This window comes from Neltuma alba, unplaced genomic scaffold (assembly GCF_004799145.2).
Source record: "Neltuma alba isolate B1F8T4 unplaced genomic scaffold, ASM479914v2 tig00005904_pilon, whole genome shotgun sequence".
Taxonomy (NCBI): Eukaryota; Viridiplantae; Streptophyta; class Magnoliopsida; order Fabales; family Fabaceae; genus Neltuma; species Neltuma alba.
This window is the reverse complement of record NW_021634275.1, coordinates 27,330-50,061: the sequence shown is the minus strand read 5'-3', so window position 1 is coordinate 50,061 and position 22,732 is coordinate 27,330. Positions and strand designations below refer to the sequence as shown.

Here is a 22,732-nt window from a genome sequence, read left to right as displayed (position 1 = left end):
GTCCTTAAAATTTTCTTTTATTGGTAACCACAATAATTCATTAGACATCAATACTGATAAAAGCATCACAGAAACAGAAGTACGATTTACAGACAGGCAAAATACAACAGCAAACAGCAGCAACAAGTAATACAGCAATATGGTGATGAGTTAGTTAGGGGGAAAGAGCTCAGGAGGATGATGATGCTGGTGTGAACTGGAAGGAGGCATACGAGAGAGTGCCCATTTCAATTCCACTATGGATTAGTTTGGCTTTAGCATTTTCACCAGCAGCTCCTAATGCAACATGCAGTGGGTAAAAGTGATCCGGCCATGGATGAGCCATTCTTGCATGTGGTGCCTTCTGTTCATAATGATTCACATCTTCATACCTACAGTAAATAATTAATATCAATCAATGAGAACTTTAAGCTTTGTGGGAATATCTCAGTAATTAAACCATTTAAGATTATGACAAAAACTGGAGTTTCATAGCTCAGCTTTTCCATTTATCAGAATAAACAGAGGTCCAAAGGGTTAGCTCAATTGGTAAACAGAAATATGTCAGGTTCAATTCTTCTCAAGCGGGCTCAAGAATAATATCATAATTGCAGTGCAACAGAAGGCAGGTGAGAAAATAGATGGGACCATTAAATGAAACTGAGAGAGAAAAAATAGACCTACCTTCCTTCAAGGAGAGAACTAATTAACCAATCATCAAATTGTTTAGCCCAGGAAGCAACAGGGGGGTTAGGTTGAATGTTAAGTGCTCTCAAGTTATGGACTGCACTCCCAGAACCTATTATGAGGACACCTTCATCCTTAAGAGGGGCCAATGCCTTTCCCATGTTATAGTGATAGGTCCCATCCTGATCAGATTGAACAGATAATTGACAAACTGGGATATCAGCTTCAGGGTACATCAATATGAGTGGAACCCAAGCTCCATGGTCAAGCCCTCTCTTTTTGTCCTCATCAACACGGCTGAATCCAGATTGATGCAGCAGTTCCTTCACCCTCCTCGCCAATTGGGGTGCTCCGGGTGGTTGATACTTAAGCTGGTAAGTGAGTAATGAAGGAGACAGTCAGCAAAATGAACCTCATAAACATCAACTAAACACACCGTAATTACAATACTAAGTTGAACCAAAATTAGGTGTTTCAAGTCTTTATCATCATCATAATTTCTATAGCTTTCTGCTGCCACATTCCAGAGCTCAGTATCATCAATCAACTTCCTGCTTCTATAGATCTTGATGATTTAAATTGAAGGCCAATCAATATGCCAAAAACAGAAAAGGACCTCCATCATCTCTAATAGTTTCAAAAATACTTGCTTAGTCGAAAAGGTACTGATCATTATTATCATTATCAGTATTAAAACAGAAGGGTTTCTGTTTCTATGAGATTAATAATTAGGCGGAATCCAAACCTTGTACAAAGCTTTGGGGAAGCCATAGAAGTCGTAGATGGTGTCGTTGCGGTTAACGACGTTGACCGAGGGAACGGCGGTATCCCAGTGGCCGGAAATGACGAGGATGGCGGAGGGTCTCTGGGGATAAAACTCCTTCCACTTCTTCAAGAATTGCGACGCCGGAATGGAATCGTCAATGGGCAGAGTGGGAGATCCATGGGAGATGTAAAACGTATCCTTCAATGCCATTATTGTTTTTGATCGCTGAATTTGGAGATTATGATTCTCTAACACAAAAATCTGATCAACCAAGTCGGAATTATGAATCTATATATAGAGTATTATACTCTAATATATACAGAGTTTGCTGCCTTTGACTCGGTAGCTTCAATTTGAATCGGATATGGCTGGCCTTCTCTTCTACGCGTCTGGATTTATATATTCCAGAAGAGCGTTCGGTAAGGGAAATAGACAAATGTTTTAAATCATGGATTCGTTATTGATTCGGTAAAACTACTCGCTTTCAAGTTGTAAGTTTCAACCACAATGCTTAAGTTTAATTAATTTTTAGTTTATTCATTTTCAGTTTTATTGGTGAGATGTATTTTAATTATGTGTGATTTTAAATTTTTAATAATAGTAATGACAGTTAGTCCCAAAACAATTACTATTTTTTATTAACTAACTGGCCAAAAGGAAGTTAGCAAATATTACTTACAGTGTTTAACATAAGAGTTATTTGTGGATTGAATTTAGTTTTATACAAGAGTATAAGAATACAGTCCATTTTAACTTTTAAAATTTCCTAAATTATCTCTTTGATTGTACTATTTATTAAAAAGATTTCAATACACATAATTAAATATAGTAGATTAAAAAATCAGCATAAATTTGTTATAAATAATTAACTTAACTAATTTTTTTAATATACATAAACAAACTAGTTATTTAATTATTATACTAAAGATTGGAAAAAGTAATTAAAAAGGGAGAAAATGAAATACAATAATTGAACGTCCTTGCCGGATAAGATCAACGAGGGGTAAAATTATCAAGTCATTTTTGTTCTTTTTTTAGTTTTAATTTTTTTTATTGCTAACATCTAACTGATTTTTAAATTTAGCTATGAATTGATTGGTTGAATTAATCTGCAATTTAAATTATATAATTTTTCTTTTCTCATATAAACATGAACAATGCCATTAATGAAACCTCTTGTTCAACTGTACCCACAGTTCGACGCCCCTAAAGAAAGAAAGTTCTAGTAGAGATATGAGAGCTGTAAAAAAATATCATATATGGCATGATGAAAGTGTAGATGAGTTTTTTCTTGGAAGAAAATTATTTATCTTCCTTTATTTACTCAAATGTAATTTTCACATTAAGGAATAAAGGAGCGAAATGGGACTTAAGTATAAATCAAATTTTATAGTTATAAATCAGTAAATACAAGCATGATCTTTCATAAACATTATGTATTTATTACTTGAAATATTGGACATAACTCATAAACTAATAAACTATAACATTCAACAGGATCTATCCATATATACAATTATATTATCAATTGGATCGAGTGGCGAGGGAAATTTTTACATATGCAAATAAAAGCATTTTAGTACTACCTCTGATCTTTATTATAAAAGTTAGTTTAATATTTAATTTGATCATAAATATAAGATCCTAATTCATTTTATTTTTTATATTTATTCATGTTTTTTAAAGTAATTTTTATAATAGTTGTACATGTTAAAAATTTCATTAAATAGTAGTTCTAGTTAATACTATCTCCGGTCCTAATTATAAGGCCTGGTTTGTAGTTTACAAACCAGGCCTTATAATTAGGACCGGAGATAGTATTAACTAGAATTACCATTTAATAACTATAAATGAGGTCTTATAATTAAAATGGGAAGTAGTACTTATGATTAGCAAGGGTATTATAGGAAAGATAACATATATTTATTACGAATAACTAAATAAATTTTCTTAATCTACTCAAATTAATTAAATAATTGTTATATTAAGGACTGAGGTAGTAAATGTATTTGTAGTTTGGCTTCACATACCTCAGAATATTTTTTTTGGGTTAAATTCATGCTTTTAAATGTGGGCACATTTGATATAATTATCGCGCATTGTTCCGATGAGTAAATGCTTTATATATAAGAAAATTGCAAACAGCATCGTATGTGAAGGGTGCATTATCTCCTTTTTTTTTTTTTTTTTTGGTAGTGTGCATCATCTCCTTTTTGTCATAAGGAAATGATAGATTGAAAAAAAATTATTACACTCTGGTTTCTACTATAAATTACTTATAATTCATTTTTATAAATTAAGTAATTAAATATAGGGTATCTTAAATTGATAAAATTTTTAAAATTTGTCCTTATTAATTTTTTTTCCTTTGCGTTTATAAGAGAGGAGATGGTGACGTTGAATCGCCGGTGGATGTTCATGCAAAAAGTTGGGTAAGATTACGTGTCACGAGGGGGTTAGGTAGAGTGGGGTTAGATCTGAGATGGCATGACCATTTTTGTTTGTTTTCGAATAATTTCATTCCCGCCATTCCGCTAATGTTTCCAAGAAGAAACACATTTTTTTAAGGGAAAATGGCATTAAGGTCCCACACAAGCATAAACACAGCAAAAAAGTCTCCTGAAATCTCATAATGTTTTTGAAGTTCCAAAAGGACTTGTGTGCAATTTTCAGAATCATCAAATGACACTCTTACCCTAACTATCCTCTTGCCCTAACTATCAAAAACAAAGACGGTGGGTGAGGAGTTTCCCACGTAATATGGTTGAGAGAAAAGAAGTTGAAAAAGAGGGAATAAGCCATTGATGATGAAGTATCTTTTCCATTACCATTAGTGAACTCCAAAGAGCTTTTATGTGAATCTCCACAAATCTTCAAGTGTAGAACTTTCTTTCCTCTCCTCTCCTACCTTTCTTGACAAATTGTGCATTTGTTTGGAAATGGAAAATCAGAAAATTGTTTTTGCCTTTAGTACTGCAAAACTTTTGTTTTTGGTCTAGGATTCACAAGTTAATCAATGGAGAAGCTGTGTTTTTGGTTGGTGTGTGTTGGTGATTTAAGTTCGGTGTGGAGGATGATCATGGGTACTCTGTTTTTGGGTTGCTTGTGAGTGGTTTTGCTATATTCTGACGTTAATTTAGTGGCAAAGGAAGAAGAAGATGAAGGTTAGTGTGGGTAGAAACCCTTAGCACGAAATGGGATATTGTGTTGTCAATCAGGCCGTGATAGTTGTCAATGTGTGCCACGACACTTATCAATATAGCTTCTTGACTTGTCAATGACAGTTGCGTGATTCTTGATGCAGGTTTAAATTACTGATGGCGAATACATCTGTAAATCATCTATTTTGCTTTGTTCACATAGAGGGAAAGTTTATAAATGATGGAGAAGACGATATGAGATATGTGGGAGGTAGTGTGAGAACAACAAATGTAAAGGAAGGCACAAGTTATGAAGAATTGAAGGAGATAATATCATCAATTGCTGGAAAAGAAAGCAACTCATTTCTTTTGAAATTCTCAATTGTGTTTGATAAAAAAACTTTTCTGGAGTTGGTAGATGATGATGGAGTAGAACATTTCATAAAGTTCAATGAAGAAAGTAGTCATGTGTATGTAGAAGAGAATAGAAATAAGGACTACATAAAAACAACAAGGGGTAATACAATAGAGGAACAAGATATGTAAGTTTAGTTTAACAAAACTATTATTGTCATTTCTTAGTATGTTAGTTGTTACTGTCTTACTACCAACTTGTCAATGTATGCACCTTGACTTGTCATTTCCTGCAGGATTGATCAATCATTTGGAGGTGTCAATGAATTGTCTATGTCTTCACCTACCTTATCTGATGTGATTGGAGAGCCATCATCAATTCCTTGTGCTGTTGAAATGATCCCAACACCTACACCACAAATAAATTCCATAAAATGGAAGGATTTGATTATTGGAGAAGGACAAATATTTCCAAATGCCACTGCTCTCCGAAAAACATTGTACAAGACATGCAAGAACCGAAATCCCAACTGAGAACATATTAAAGTCAGCTATTTTTTGTATATGGATGTGAAGAGAATATTTTGTAAATAGGTGTGAAGGAATTTTTTTTGCAAAATAGATACACACCACTAATTAGTTTTGTAATTACATGCAACCCCTATTTTTTTTTGGGATGAGCTGTGAAATAGGTGTAGTTTCATGTATATGAAGGTGTAAATGAAAGTTGACTATGAATTGGCATGTTAGATTTTGTTGTCAGTTCAGTTGTCATTACCTACACACTGCATTGTCATTAGACTTATTATGACTTGTCAATCATTGCACTATGACTTGTTAATAAATTTGCTTATGTAAATTGTCAACAATATGAATTCAAGTAACATAGCTTTTTTTTACCATCAAATGATATTTTCAATCACTCTGTCATATTATATTTTGGTTATATTGTCATATATAATCATTATTAATAAAGTGTCAAAAACTTACCTTTTCTTATCCCTTGTCAATAGTGACACTGTGACTTGTCAATAGTAGCACACTGACTTGTCAATGGAGCTCTGTGTCTTGTTAATGAGAACACTATCCCTTCTCAATGGTGGCACTATGACTTGTCAATAGAGCACTGTGACTTGTTAGTGAGAACATTGTCCCTTGTCAACGGTCGTACTATGACTTGTCAATGGAGCACTGTGACTTGTTAGTGAGAACACTTCCTTGTTGATGGTCACACTATGACTTGTCAATGGAGCACTGTAACTTGTTAGTAAGAACACTATCCCTTGTCAATGGTTGCACTATGACTTGTCAATAGAGCACTGTGACTTGTTAATGAGAACATTGTAATTTGTCAATGGTCGCAGTATGACTTATCAATGGAGCACTATAACATTATTTATATAGATACCTTTAGTTATGAAAATTTTGAATATCAATTGTTAATATCCACACATTCATTTGTTATGAAATTCTTATATCACTTGTCATTAAATTAGAATATTTTATAAAACACTATCCCTTAATATCTATGCACATATAAAACCGAAATGTAATTAAAAATGTAATAAAACCCTAAGAAATTAGTATTACAACATGTGATGACAAAGGTAATAATATTATATACATAATTTGACCAGTTTGTTACAAAATGACCTGTTTGCCAATCATCTTACAACACATATTATGGGCTAACAAAACAAAAAATTAATAGACTACTCTATCTCCGCTTCTTGCTCTTGTTGTAGTCTGATAACATCGACATCACTTCACCCTCATGTTCATTATTTGGATGGGTAATCAACCACCACAAATAACTGACCTTCAACTCTTGTAGTTCACCATTGGAGTATCGTGGCATTGTATATCTTGCATCATCACGAACAGTACCATCCAACTCTTGTAACCAAGAAAGAACATGAACTCCACATGAATCACTGTCAAGGAAAATTGAATATGTTAGCACTATGCAATTATTATTGTGAACAAAAACAACATAACACAATCGAACAAAACAACTACACTCACGTATCATTCTGCACATAAACTTTAGCCCATTTCACTTTATTGTCAATTTTGTCATCATTGGCAAACAATTCTGGCTTAACAGCATGCAACATTGTATAGAAACAATTCATCTGCACAAGAATAACACATAATCAAAAGGCTTCACTAACAACACAGCATCTAGTGACAAGTAACACAACATCCAATGACAAAAAACACAGCATCCAGTAACAACTAACAGAGCATCCAGTGACAACTAACACAGCATCCACTGACAACTAACAGAGCATCCAGTGACAAGTAACATCAAATAAGGTAGGTGGAAATATAGACAATTTATTTGTGGTGTAGGTGTTGGGATCATTTCAACAGCACAAGGAATTGATGGTGGCTCTCCAATCACATCAGATAAGGTAGGTGGAGATATAGACAATTCATTGACACCTCCAAATGATTGATCAATCCTGCAGGAAATGACAAGTCAGGGTGCATGCATTGACAAGTTAGTAGTAAGACAGTAACAACTGACATACCAAGAATGACAATAACAGTTTTGTTAAATTAAACTTAAACATCTTGTTCCTCCAGTATATTATCCCTTGTTGCTTCTATGTGGTCTTTATTTCTATTCTGTTCTACACACACACGACTACTTTCTTCATTGAACTTTATCAAATGTTCTATCCCATTATCATCTACCAACTCCAGAAAAGTTTTTTTTATCAAACACAACTGAGAATTTCAAAAGAAATGAGTTGCTTTCTTTTTCAGCAATTGATGATATTTTTTCCTTCAATTCTTCATAACTTGTGCCCTCCTTTACATTTGTTGTTCTCACACTACCTCCCACATATCTCATATCGTCTTCTCCATCATTTATAAACTTTCCTTCTATGTGAACAAAGCAAAATAAATGCTTTATAGGTGTATTCGCCATCAGTAATTTAAACCTGCATCAAGAATCACGCAACTGTCATTGACAAGTCAAGGAGCTATATTGACAAGTGTCGCGGAACACATTGACAACTATCACGGCCTGATTGACAACACAATATCTCATTTTGTGCTAAGGGTTTCTACCCACACTAACCTTTATCTTCTTCTTCCTTTGCTATTAAACTAACGTTAGAACAGAGCAAAACCACCCACAAGTAACCAAAAACAGAGCACCCATGATCATCCTACACACCCAACTTAAATCACCAATACACACCAACCAAAAACACTGCTTCTCCATTGAATAACTTGTGAATCCTAGACCAAAAATAAAAGCTTTGCAGTACCAAAGGCAAAAATGATTTTCTGATTTCCCATTCCCAAACAAATACACAATTTGTTAAGAAAGGTAAGAGAGGAGAGAAAAGAAAGTTCTACACCTGAAGATTTGTGGAGATTCACATGGAAGCTCTTTGGAGTTCACTAATGGTAATAAAGAAGATACTTCATCATCAATGGCTCCTTCCCTCTTTCCCAACGTCTTCTCTCTCAACCATATTGTGCGGGAAACTCCTCACCCACCGTCTTTGTTTCTGATAGTTAGGGCAAGAGGATAGTTAGGGCAAGAGTGTCATTTGATGATTCTGAAAATTGCACACAAATCCCTTTGGGACTTCAGAAATATGGGACCTTTTTGCTGTATTTATGCTTGTGTGGAACCTTAATGCCATTTTCCCTTTTTTAAAATACCAACGAAATTGAGTGTAGTAGAATAGGTTATCCATGTCTGATAGTACCTCCAATAAGATTGTCTCCATTCGAAAAATACATGTGCCTGTAAAGAAAACACATTTTTTGAAATTAAAAAAAAGTCTGCATCTCACTAGTATTTCTTTTACTATAAAAAAAATGTAAACTTTATATTATTAAGATAAAAATTAAAAGTAAAAATTTAAGATTTAATTCTATACGTTATACGTATTTCTTTTGGAGTAAGAATGAGACCTGTGTATTTTATATGGAGTTTCAAATAAATTATAATATTTGGGATTCATAGAGTACAAATTATTGTATTTCATATTGATAATTTTGGAAGCCGGAAAAAAATTGGCATTTGTAATACATGTTGTCTTCAAATTGGGGCTGACAAGATGTTGAAGTTGTCCGATTTGTCCAATATTTTTAATAACAAGAAGTTGTCAATGTCGAAATTGTTGAACAGACGAAGAACATGCTATTAATTCTGGGTAGTTTGAAATCCTCTCTCATAGGAAATTAGTGAACTTGCATTTGCTTACTTGTCTAATTTCATGTAAATAATAATACTTTGAATAACCATTCAAGTATCAACACAATTGAATAGTCATTGTTGCATGGGTTGACCAATATATGCGGCTGCATATCAGATCCCATTTATCATAAATAGTTAAATAATTGAGTTTTACATACTTTTTATTAATTTTTTTTTGAAGTTTTAATTATTACCCCCTTATTTTTTTATGGCCTGAATCACCTCCCTTATTGACTTGCTCTTCACCTTCCAATCAAAATAAACATTTCATTAAATTATATTATATCCGATCATTAATATAAGAGCTAATTTGATATTCAATTTAATTTTAAATATAAGACCCCAATCTACTTTATCTCTTATATTTATTAATTTTTTTTCAAAGTTTTATCAAATGATAGTTCTAGCTAACACTTGATTGGCGAAGATATTTTGAAGAAGACCACTTATCTATTACAAATAATTAACCTAACTAATTTTCTTAATCTACTCAAAGTAATTAACTAGTTTTTATATTAAAGACAAGAAGTAATAATACTACTTATGAGATATGAACAACTCAATCCTCAGATTCCATGCAATTTATGAGGCTCAAGAACTACAATATTGTTGTAGATTCCATACAATTTCGGCTACTTCATTCTTCCTCTGTGTGGGCGTGTTTGCCAGAATTTTTTCTTTCTTTGTTTTTGTTTTTTTTTTTTTTGGCCAACGCCAGAATTTTTTCTTTAGACTTAGTGATGAGCAATTTGTTCAATTTTATTATCATTCTTTCAATATTTATCCACATATTTAGGGTCCAAAACTTAGGAAGACAAACATAACTTAAAATTTTTAGTTGTCTATCATATCCTTTATACCCAGGGGGATATCTGGTCCATCATTAGGCAGTAATAAAATCCTGTGTACAACAGATAGCATGACATAGCTACTAGCTACCATACTGATTTGCCCAGAAAAGAGCTACCGCACTGATTCACTATATTTTAAACTGCATGCAATATTGTATTTGGGTTAAGTGTTATTTACACTCAATATTTGCAAATGAGTTGTGGATATCCAGAATTTTTTTTCCTCTAAATATCATCCCAAAAGTGTTAAAAGGGAAGCAATATAATCCTTGTTGATATAAAATGTTAACAGTAATAGATTTTTTCCTATCAACTCTTTTTTAAATACTTTTGAGACAACATTAAGAGAGAGAAAAAACTTTCTGATATCCACAACTTATTCGTGAACCCTTACGTAGCAAACATGACCCGCTTTTATATTTTTACCGGTTAAAAAATCAATGACAGAGAACACATTCCCTTAACAAAAAAACAAAAAAAAACCAAGGGGGGAAATGAACAGAGTAAATCAAGCAGGCCACAAAATGAGGGGCAGCTTTGCTACCTCTCAATATGTCCACATAGCAAAATAAAATAATAGAAGAAACAACATAGAATCTTTTTTTTTTTTTTTGGTTTACTTTTTTCTGCTTTTCATTTTCTTCCTTGCAGAATTTCGCTTACCAATTCTAATTGGCTGCGCAGCGTAATTTCTGAGCTTTTCAAGGATCTTCCTTTCACTGATGCGCAGCACCAAAGAATGAAACAGCTTTCTTTCCCTAACACAGTTACACCTCCCTAATGTCTCAATATCATCTTCTATTGAGTTACCATAAAGACTTTCACGCATATCAGCAACAGAGAACAAAGCATCACAAACTTTTCTAGTCAGCAAGGATTCCTTACTCATATCAGATGCTTTCTTTGTCAAGATATTGCAATCTCCTGAAAGATAAGTTTCACTTGATTCATGAACATTCCCCACAACCGACACCGATAAGTCTAACTTATGGTACGCATCTTCTGATAATAACATAATGTATAATAAAATCAGGAGTTCAATCTGTGGTTCTCCATCAGATGATATCTCAAAATATTCCAAGTTTTGGCTGACACATGCAGAATAGCCCAGCCTTCTCCAAAGAGAGACTCTTGCTCGAGAGTATCGAGATGAAAACAAAGAAGAACACCACTGAAGAACCAGCTCCAAATCAATGTTCACAATATCATAGGAGTTATCTTGCTCAGTAAATCCATATCTATGAAGCAAAGCAGCATTGCCCATTGAACCGTATGTGTTAAATACCTGACAGGAAGAAGAGATCAATTCGCAATACATTACCAATAGAAAGGAATGAAAATACAGTAAACTTCGAGGAAATAAGAATGAGAATTTTACCAAAAAAGAGCTATAAGAAAAAGAATATAAGTGAACTTTGATGAAATAAATAATTATGTTTGGTATGTCACGAAAAGAAATAGATATTGTGTTCCATATGAGTTCGCTTGGTGAAAATGCAAGAATGCAAGAAAAATCAATCATAAAACCATTATATCCCTTGTATAAAATACACTAAAATATTCATTATCAATTCAAACAAATAAAAGTACCTCTTACATACCCTGAACGAGACAACATTAAAATATCAAGTTTCAAATTCTTTAATTTGTACAAATATCTTAAAATTAGCAGTAATATAATAATCATTTTTTGCCCAAAAAACATAAAATAATCATTTTTAATTACCACTAATAGATAATCTTATAATTAAAAAATAATTTTTAAATTATAAACAAGAAATCATCTAGATCAAAGTGGCGTCAACATGTAACTGAGAATTTACTAAACCTAAATACTGTTGGTAAGTAGCAAAATGAATGGGCAATTTAGTCGATTAACAGATGCTTTCCGAAAATTAAGTCAGATTCCATCATTTATTGGATTGAATCACGATTATTTCAAAATATGGTTCTCGATACCAAACACCACTGTCATTTTGGGGAAAAATGGTTTTTCCCCTTCTCTTTCCATTCTAAAGAATAAATTTTTCTCAGTTATGTCAGAATGAATTGTGTGCACAATAATAAATCTACAATCCACCAAGGTATTCCATGCTCCTCCTACGAAACACGTCCTTAGTTTGCTCCCCCAGCCTCCCCCCCCCCCCAAAAAAAAAAAAAAAAAAAAACAAAGAAGGGTGTTGGCGGGGGTTTTGTGTGTGTTTTTGTTTTGGGGGGGGGGGTGCTCTTATTTTCTCCCGCCAACCTACACAGTAAACTCCATCTAAGCAAACTGAAATTGTATATTACTACCTCAGGTCCTATTTTGTTGTGTATATTATCTTGTTTGTAAACTACAAACGAGATCTTATAGTTAGGACGGTAGTATAAGAAAACTCTTGTATGAAAAGATAGGAAGGGGAGAGAGAGAGACTCAAGTATATTATTCCAAGAACTGATTATAACAACCCCTCTTGTGCCCTTTCACAGACCATAATCCCTAATACCCTATTAACTAACCTAACTACTAATTCCCTTAACTATCTTCCCTTTCATCTGTTTATTACACAACAAAAACTATAGGAAATCAGGTGTCCTTTCCAGACAGAAATTATAGCCATAGAGCCAAAACTACAGAAGATGCAAATGAATGGACATAAACTATTGAGGTTCATTAGTGAGAAATTATGCCAAACCAATCAATCCAAAGAAGGTTGAATGAAGCCACACATCACGAAACGGAAAAGAAAATTCTTACCTCAGCTCCAACGCTGACATCTTTTATCATAATCATCTCCAACATTGAAGAATCATCTCCCACAACTGAGGATGACTCCAAGTTGCCATCACTGTATTTCCCAATAAGAGCAGTATCCAACTCAGTCCCATCCATTGAAGAATTTTCAGCCAATTCTTCTTCATCAGTGACACACTCATTTCCATCATCATCATTATCATAGTTTGATGATACAGCAGTGAAATGCACATCCTCAGCATCTGTTTTATGATTGAATCTGAAATTCAAAGTAGATCAGAACAGATCATTAATGTAGGAAGGATTTGGCATCTTCAATTATCATAACATGCATTTTGCCATCGCATAACCATGAATACGTTATTTGCTAAACGGTTGACAATGAGATTAAGGACGCATCCTTAGAGCCACCCCATTTCGATTGATTTACAGACCACGATGTTAACAGATTGTATGCAGGATTAATAGTTGTGCAGATGGCACAAAAATTTTCCATGTGTTGGTGGACTATTTTCCAGAATATTTCCTTTTCTAGAATGCTTTTATCAGGCGTTTAAGTGGCCCATGATTCTCAGCTTAATCTTGGGGAGTGAATAGCATGCTTGTTGTTCATCTCTCCCCTCTATGCATCGACCTCTACCCTGTTAATAAATGAATGAAAATCATTCTCTCATTTTTGTTATATGATCATCTCGTAAGTTTTTGGAGTTTGTCAACTTAAACCATGAGGGTGGTTGAATGCAGTATACAGTTTCCACTTGAATATCCTTTTTTTTTTTTTGGCCCATGCATACGCTTAGAACACATATCCTAATAAGGTACAATCTGCATCCACATGGAGTGGAGTGACGTTTCCATGCACCCAAAGGATAGACATATCAGACAATAAACCATTCTCATCTTAGTACTGCATAAAGCCATCTAGTCAAAAATAGAAAGAAATATCAATCAATTGCATTACCAGGGAAGTTAGACGGTTCAATTATAATAAAAAATGTAGTTCCATCAGCCATGTGAGGCCTAAGTATAGCTATGGGGAAAAAAAAAAAACCACAGCAAACAACAGCATATCTACACTATCATCTCTCCCACCCAAAATAACTTTTTAGCTTAGACCACCAGCAAGATAGTATAAATTGAGGAATAACATGATTTAGTATGTTAAGAGGTGTCCCTAATCAATTAAAGTTCAGGTAAATTAAACTTGGATTTTAATGGAAGTAGTCCCTAACCTAATAGAGATTAGGTGGAGAAATAGACTAATATGGACTGAGAACAATTAATCATTTATGTAAATTGAGTTATTGACATCTCCGGTTTAAACTAATTCACACTTAGACCAAATTCTTCTGAGTATCATCATGTAAGTTGAGCTATTTCATCTTATTTTGTTTATTTCATATTTGAAGTTATTTTGGGTACTCAGATTTGAAAAGTACCTATTTTTCAAATAAAATAAAATAAGTAACAATTAGTCGGTGGAAAATTACTTAAAATTTTAAAAATGTGTAGTTAATATTAGCAAGAAAACAGAAAAATAAAAGCAATTAATAAGACTATTTAAAATATTGAAATCAATCAACAAAATTTTCAATTAAAAACACAATAAAATAAGTACATGTCTAGTATCAAAAATCATTCATTCAACTGTGCTTCTTCTCACTGGAAAGGAAATTTGGATGGTATTCTCACATGAAATGCCATATGAGATATGACAGATTTGGAGTTCTTTTAATCCAATGTATTTAACATCTTAAGAGGGCAACACCATGTTGAAAAGACACAAAATAACAGGAAGTGAGTATCACAAATGAACATTAGACGTATGAGTCCTTTAAGACAAGTAGAGAGATATCACCAATTGAGGTAGAGATGATAGCTCCATAATTGCACACATTTCGTTCCTTAACCACTTGCATGGTTGTGATATAAACTATGTGTTGGTTAGTGAAGGTTAGAACTTAGAATGATGTTTGAACGCGCAAGTCTGCAACTTATCACTGCAGACAGACATATTATAGGAACAACAAAAAGCAGATTCAAGTTAATCTATTATACTTCAAGGAATAGTATAGCGGATTCTAATATGCTAAATTAGAAAAAATTGCAAGACATATAGAGGACATCGTCAAAGGTCTTACTCACAGGTCAGCCAAGGGAACCATGCCAAAGCCATGGTAATCATCTATCTCAAAAGCTCGTGAAGCAATAAGACTTCTTGCAGCAAAATATTCTTCTACACCGAAATATTTTAGGTTAAGCTTTGAAGGTGAAAAATCCAAGACGGGCAGAATATTCTCTTTCCAGTCCTCATACATAAGAGCTTTGTCCTCTTGCACCGTCTGCCTAGAGATCAGAAAACTTAAAAGTAGCATGACAAAATAATAATACACAGAAAAAAGGCAGGTTCCGATGTGATCATAGCAGCACATATCAAAAGGAGAAAAAACCCAATGCATGGTAAAACTCATCTGTAATTAAAACACACATAATCAATAAACCCAAACTTTCGCTTGCTTTTTTTTCTCCACAAAACAAATTCGAGCAGTTAATTATTAATTAATGCAACACCATCATATACAGGCATTGTTCTGTAAGGCCAAATGATCCTTACAAAGCACATTTATGACAAACAACAATCATAAATACCTTGTGTAGCTCAGTTCCACTCAAAAGCTCGTTCACTTCGTTCAGAGTCCACACTAACGGCAGGCACTCTTGGTGAGGCAAAACCTGAAGGTAGCCAGCCCAGGGTGACTTCTCGCCCAAGCTTCTCTCATACATTAGAGCCACTGCTAGTCCCAGATTACCAGCCAAACCATAGTCTTCAATCATTTGACTCGCCCCACTAGTCTTAATCGTCAGGCAAGCATCCTTCGGTATTCTGGCAACAACATCGCCTTCCTTCAACTGGCACAAAGCTCTCACCGCAATTCCATTTCCGGGATCGTCTACGAACTCCAGGCCATCGCTGATTTCGAAACCCCGGGATGCCATCCATCGCTTGAATGCCCTAAGCCGCCTATTCAAAGAAAGAGAGTGATTTCAGTCGCAGAAACAGATAGTCACACTCACAGCACAGTTAATGACCCCAGCTGTTTGGAAGAAAGGAAAAAACGACAATGGCTAAGATTTTAAAGCCACGAGTGTAAGGAAAGTGCTTCTTTCGGATTTTCTCGGGAAACAAGCATTGGAGGTATGCAATACCTGGAGTTGGCCATGAAGCGAAGTGTCGGGGTCTGAAAGAACAAAGGAAGGCGTGAGCGGCGAGAGCAAGAGCCTGGAGAATTACTGATGATCCCTTGTTTTTCTTTCTTTCATTCTTTTCTTTCTTTTTTTTTTTTTTAAATGGTTTCATTCGCTTTTTGTGCTCGCGGATTGTCTTTTTCTTTCCGGCTTGAAAGGCGAATTTTGATGGGCCTAAAGGGTATCTACAAACGCGGCAGACCCATCAGGTCGGGGCTTTGTGTTTTGGAAATTAAAATTTACTACTTCTCCAATCAATGTAGGATTGTATGAAAAAAAAAATTTAATATAGGATATAATTATTAAGTTAATCTTAGTTCTAAAAATAAGACTTATTTTTTATATTTATTTATTTATTTTAAATTATCTCTATTGATACTTCTTAAATCATAATCAAATAAGAGAAAAATGAAAGATATTAAACAAGATGATTATGGTGTTTTGGGAAAAACATGCCACATTTCTTAATTCTTATAATTAACTAGCTTACTTAAAATTTTTAATCTAATCAACTTAGTTAAATAGGTCTTATATTAAAGACCAGAAAGATACTTAATTAATAGTTTTTACGGGCTCATGGGCAAATAAAAGTGAGCCACGTGAGCCTTGTGGAAGGGTTCCCCAAATCTAATCCTAGTTTATAAATTTAATATTATTAGGGAAAATCTCATTAAAATCCCTTGAAATACTGAAACCCCAAATCAGTATCCCCAGCTAAATAAATTTCAAATCTGTCCATGTGATTAATTTGAGATTTCTGAATGTTATGCCTGCTGTCCCTCACTCTTTGAAGAAAAATGTGACCCGGTAAGCGATAGCTGGACAATTTTTAGCAAAACTTTGAATCAAGGAGGGATTTGATTTTACCACTTTTTAATGACCCAAAAGAGATATAACTATTGAGCCACTAACATTTCTTAATAAAATTGTATTCTTCCAGTCCTAAATATAAGATTTTTTTTAGTGTAAAAATTACACTACAAAAAGAGTCTTATATTTAGAACCAGAGGAATATAAAATAATATATAGGATAATTATCAATCTTTAATCATACTAACTACAAATTAGTTATTAAGTGCAACATAATAATTAGTATTGACCATATAAGGGATTAGAGATTACGTACTCTTTTCACCAAGCTTACAATTATGTTACAAGTTTTTTTTTAAAAAAAAATGGCGTACTCGCTATGTTATGATTTTCCCATCATCATAGTCTCCCATAATCTTACTCTCATTTTTTAATTTTAAATTTAAATTCTTTTTTCTAAATTTAAATTCTCAATTTGAAGAAGATCATTCATTCTAAGTCGCCTTCATGTGATTATTTTTTCTTCACTTCCTTTCGGTTCTTTATATTTGTATTTTTTACTGTTTCTAAGTTTTGTTAGTTGCCATTTTACCGGTATAAATTTCCAGGGAATTATTTGAAATCAAACATAAAATATTATCGCATAGTTGGTTGAATAAGTAAATTAATAAAATAACTCATCCAAAGAAAATAACCACTACAAATCATGAGGAATTTTGATCGATACGCATGATCACAAGAGATTGCTGCACAAAATCAAGGGGTTGAAATCCGACGATATCATAAAAATGCAAAGTAAGTAATTATATCAATTAATATGCAAATAGGTATTGTATTTAAAAAGCTATAAATGCATACACAATACCATCACTAAATCCAGAAGTGAATATCAATTATGGCTTCTGCTAAGCTTACATTTTATGCTCTTCTATCCATAGCTTTTTCTCTTTTGCTTCCATTCCAAAGTCTTGCTGCTGATGGCAATAATACTGCCACATTAGTTGTAGATATTGGTTCTGGAAAGCCAATCTCCAAACATTTCTTTGGAGTATTTTTTGAGGTCAACATTTCATGCAATATTTAATGCATATATATATATGCTTTTCACGTAGTCCAAAAAAAGACTAATTCACTTTTTCATGTAGGAAATTAATCATGCTGGAGCTGGAGGATTATGGGCAGAACTTGTCGATAATAGAGGTAAAAGCGATCTCAATGTTCATAATCTCTCTCTAATTAAGACTTTTCTTCTTCAAACTAATCATGATTAAGAATATGATTAAACTTGTTGTACTGTTGTATGGGTTTAGGTTTTGAAGCTGGAGGTACAGCACTTCCCTCAAGCATCTCTCCATGGACAATAATCGGAGATAGATCATATATTAATGTCCAAGCAGAACCTACCTCCTTGTTTCCAACTAATCCAATGGCTGTCAAAATGGATATCCATTGTCCTTCTCCTGCTACATGCCCTAATGGCGTTGGTCTTTCTAACCCTGGTTTTTGGGGAATGGTGATGAAGCTTCTCTCTATCTATTTTATATAGATATATTTGAAGACCTATTTGTTCAATTATATATAACATCACTACTATTCTGATTCTTGTGTATTTCTTATTTTTAATTCTTTTAGAATATTGAGCAAGGGAAGAAGTATAGAGTTGTATTCCACCTTCGTGCCTTGGGACCAATTAATTTGAAAGTGGCATTTACAGGAGCAGATGGAAAAGAGTTGGCCTCAAATAACATCGAGTACTTAGCAATTTCACTATATGTGCATGCACTGTTGCTTCCTATTTATATATATATATATATATATATATATACACACACACTAAAATTGATTTTACTTTTTTAGGGCTTTTGCAACTTATGTTGCACAGTGGAAAAGGTTTGAGACTATCCTAGAAGCAAAAGCTTCAGATGTTCAAGCAAGTCTTCAATTGACAACGAACCAGAATGGAGTTATTTGGTTGGATCAAGTCTCAGCAATGCCTTTGGATACATATAAGGTCTTGCATATATTGATCAACTCATCATTTTTAAGCATATTAAAAACTTTAATGAGAATTTATTTTTCTAACACATTCTATATTTTTTTTCCATTTTTAATAATTAATCAGGGGCATGGCTTTAGGAAAGATCTTTTTGAAATGGTGGCTGATTTGAAACCGAGATTTCTTAGATTTCCTGGTGAGCATTGAATTGATACAAAAAATGCTTAAAATAAAAAAGTTTTGTCAGATTCTTTTTTCTTTTTTTTTTTATTTCTATTATACTCACCTAGGATTTTTTCCATTGGATTAGGTGGTTGTTATGTTGAAGGTGATTATTTGAGAAATGCCTTTAGGTGGAGGGATACTATTGGACCATGGGAGAAGAGACCTGGTCACCTTAATGATGTGTGGGGTTATTGGGTTGATGATGGATTTGGCTATTTAGAATTTCTTCAGGTAAGTTCCTATCAATTCTCAAATTCAAGACTAAACATTGTTATATAGAATAATCATTGAACATTTTTGTTGTTTTGAAACAGTTATCGGAAGACCTTGGCACTACTCCAATATGGGTATTTAATAATGGTATTAGTCATCATGATGAAGTTGATACTAGTGATGTTGACCCTATGGTTCAAGTATATACTCTTCTTTTTTTTTTAAAAAAAATTCCTTTCTTATTAGTTAATGATCTTTCTATAAGTTCATTTAATTTATTTTTGTCAATTAAATTTTAGGAAGCTCTTGATGGTATTGAATTTGCAAGAGGTCCTACCACATCAAGATGGGGTGCAGTAAGGGCTTCTTTGGGTCACCCCAAACCTTTTGATATGCAATATGTTTCAATTGGGAATGAGGATTGTGATAAGAAGAATTACCAAGGAAACTACCTCAAATTCTATAATGCCATAAAGCATGCATATCCAGATATGCAAATTATATCAAACTGTGATGCCACTGATAAACCATTGAAGCATCCAGCAGATTTGTATGACTTCCATAGATATTTAAGTGCCAAGACTTTCTTCTCAATGTACACTAAGTTTGATAATGTGCCTCGTTCCGGCCCTAAAGCATTTGTTAGTGAATACGCCGTTACTGGTAAAGATGCAGGAAGTGGAAGTCTCCTATCTGCATTGGGCGAAGCCGCATTCCTTATGGGATTAGAGAAAAATAGGTATGTTATTGTTGAATCGTAAATTTCCACACCTACTCATTCAGTTAGTTAGCCACTAATTGATTATTTTCATTTACCTTGTGAGCTGAAACAGTGAGGTTGTTGAATTGGTTAGCTACGCACCGCTCTTTGTTCATACAAATGATAGAAGGTAATGTTTCATGTCTTTTTCACCATAAGCTTTCTCATCCATCATTTTACATGGTTAAGATTTATGAAATTTGTTTCTGAATAATTATATATATATAGGTGGATGCCCGATGCTATTGTATTTAATTCTCATCAAAGTTATGGAACCCCAAGCTATTATCTACAAAAACTATTCTCAGAATCTAGTGGAGCAACATATTTGAACTCAACACTTCAAGCTTCTTCATCAGTTGTTGCATCTGCAATTGCTTACACGAGTTCAGTAGACAACAAGAGTTACATAAGAGTAAAGGTATACAATAATTAATCCATGATTATCTTCGATTCCAACCAAAAAACCTACAATTTGTGTTTTTCTCATTAGAAATTCAAAAATATTTGTGTAGGTTGTGAACTTCAATGACAATCCAGCCACTTTCAAGATCACTTTCAATGGTTTAGACGCAAATGCAAAACTATCTAAGGCTACAAAGACGGTGCTTACATCTCCTAATGTGAAGGATGAGAATTCCTTCAAAGAGCCTTCAAAGGTGCATAATTACCTGTATCCTTTTGTTAATTTGCAGTAATTGTATTAAAATTGGTCTGTGAGTTACAAAAAAAGGTCTTTTGAAAAATATATTTCTTACGTATGTTTTTATGTGTGCAGATAACTTTGGTGCAAAGTCCTTTGGAGATTGCTGGAAAGGACTTGACTTTCAAGCTTCCTCCAAATTCAGTCACAGCTTTTGATTTTCCAAAGTGATTAGGAGTCTCCTTTTGAAGATAGGAACATATGTATGCAATAAAGATTTAGTAGGTCCCTTGCAATTTTTTTCTGTTTTAGAAAATCCTTTGTGTTGTAGTGGTGGCACCAATTTAATAAACTTATATTTATCTTGTTTTATTTCTCCATCTAAGAATTAACTCATTTTGTGTTCTTTCATTCACAATTAACTCATTTTGTGTTCTTTTGTTTTTCAAAGAGTTGCCCACAGGAGAATGCACAGGAAACAGTTGAATATCTTATTCCCTTGCCAACTACTAATGATGACTAGTTATGAAAAAAATGACACAAAAGGAAATTTGGGTATGAAAAATACGAAAATGTGTGTATATTTATATATTGAGATTGTAATATTATCCTGACTAGCGTTAACTCTCTCCTGCGATCCACGGAAAGAATTTACTTCAATATGCCGAAAGTCTCAACTTATTGCAATCTTTATCACCAAAAGTAAATCGGACTCATTAGCTCTAACGTGGGGAAAACAAACTCTTATTAATTTGAAAGCCTTATTATCCTTATGAAAACAGGAAAAATCGGTTCAATTTAAAAACGTTTTTCATTGGGAGAATTAGAGAGAAGGACTAATAAGAATTGATATTTATGAAAGAGGATCATAAAAATTAAAATTATTTAAAATGACTAAATATTTAAATATAAATTTAAGAATATCATACCATCCCTATCCAAACCTCATACATTTTCTCCTATATTCCTTCCTACATTTTATTTTTAAACCAAATGTGAATTGACAAATTTTACTAAATTAAACTTGATTTATCTCAGAGTTTACAACCTGTGTAAAAATCAATTTAAAAAATATGCAAACGTTGTTCATTCATGTAAAATTATTTATTTTCTTTATAAAAATTAAAATTTTTATTTTAAAACTGTCACATATTTTAATTGAAAATAAAAGTTACATAATTTTATTAAAATTTAGATTATTATATAATTATTATATACATGATTTTCAGAAATTCAAAGAAAATTAATATAATTTATTGTTTTATTTTATAAGAAATTTATATCAGATTTAAAAGTAAAAAAAGTCATGTAATGTTAAGAAATTTAAAGAAATAATTTTCTTTAAATATTTTTGAAATCTTTATATAATGAATTATATATTTAAAAAGAAAATTTTAAATTTTTATAAAGAAAATAAAACTTCAATTTTTACATGACTGAACAATATTTTTGTGTTTTTTGAATTAATTTTCATGTAGGTTGTAAATTGAGAGAAATTATGTTTAATTTAGTAAAATTTATTAATTCATATTAGTTTTAAAAATAAAATGTAAGAGGGAATACAGGGAAAAAACGTAGGAGGTTTGAATAGGAACAATGTAGTATTTTTAAATTTATATTTGAATATTTAGTCCTTTTAAAAAATTTTAATTTTTATGATTTTTTTTTATACATATCGCTTCTTACTGGCCCTTCTATCTCATTCTCCCTTTTTCATTTTGAAACGAATTCTGAAAGTGACGAGAAACCTTCGGCAATTTTTTTCCTTGGCAACTGGACAGGGCCTAAGCCCAATATGGGAAACTAGATAATAGGAGGAGGTCCTGAGCTCGATAAGCCCATACAATCCTTGTGTCAAGCTCCCTGGAAGGCAATACTGAATCATATCTTTTTCCATTAAAAAATTATTGATTAAAGAAATGGGAAGAGGAAGAAGAACACTGAGTTGCAATTGGTAATTATGGCCAAAAAAATAGAAGAAATCAATTGATGTATTTTTCATATTCTCTCAGCTCCTGATTATATGAGTTAATTGAAAAGGGTTTATGAGAATGGTTATCTGAAGAGTAAAAAAATAAAAGTTGAAGTATATATTTG

General features: G+C 33.0%; 3 protein-coding genes across 3 annotated transcripts; 1 reads left to right on the top strand and 2 right to left on the bottom strand.

Annotated features, from left to right (window-relative positions):
- Positions 1-1,809, bottom strand: LOC114749017 (extradiol ring-cleavage dioxygenase). Its single transcript, XM_028937484.1, has 3 exons — positions 1,412-1,809; positions 664-1,037; positions 1-371 (listed from the first exon to the last, which is right to left on the bottom strand). Exons 1-3 carry the CDS (start codon positions 1,640-1,642, stop codon positions 170-172), a joined length of 807 nt encoding a protein of 268 aa, XP_028793317.1. The 5' UTR covers positions 1,643-1,809; the 3' UTR covers positions 1-169.
- Positions 1,810-10,470: 8,661 nt separating this feature from the next.
- Positions 10,471-15,976, bottom strand: LOC114749016 (ribosomal lysine N-methyltransferase 3-like). The gene is made up of 5 exons (XM_028937483.1): positions 15,950-15,976; positions 15,392-15,764; positions 14,888-15,084; positions 12,746-13,001; positions 10,471-11,293 (listed from the first exon to the last, which is right to left on the bottom strand). The coding sequence occupies exons 1-5, from the start codon at positions 15,961-15,963 to the stop codon at positions 10,625-10,627; spliced, it is 1,509 nt and encodes a 502-aa protein (XP_028793316.1). The 5' UTR covers positions 15,964-15,976; the 3' UTR covers positions 10,471-10,624.
- Positions 15,977-17,693: 1,717 nt separating this feature from the next.
- Positions 17,694-20,866, top strand: LOC114749013 (alpha-L-arabinofuranosidase 1-like). The gene is made up of 13 exons (XM_028937479.1): positions 17,694-17,858; positions 17,944-17,998; positions 18,109-18,311; positions 18,431-18,549; positions 18,656-18,809; positions 18,921-18,990; positions 19,105-19,250; positions 19,334-19,432; positions 19,532-19,971; positions 20,066-20,122; positions 20,221-20,413; positions 20,508-20,651; positions 20,771-20,866. The coding sequence occupies exons 1-13, from the start codon at positions 17,694-17,696 to the stop codon at positions 20,864-20,866; spliced, it is 1,941 nt and encodes a 646-aa protein (XP_028793312.1).
- Positions 20,867-22,732: the final 1,866 nt, after the last annotated feature.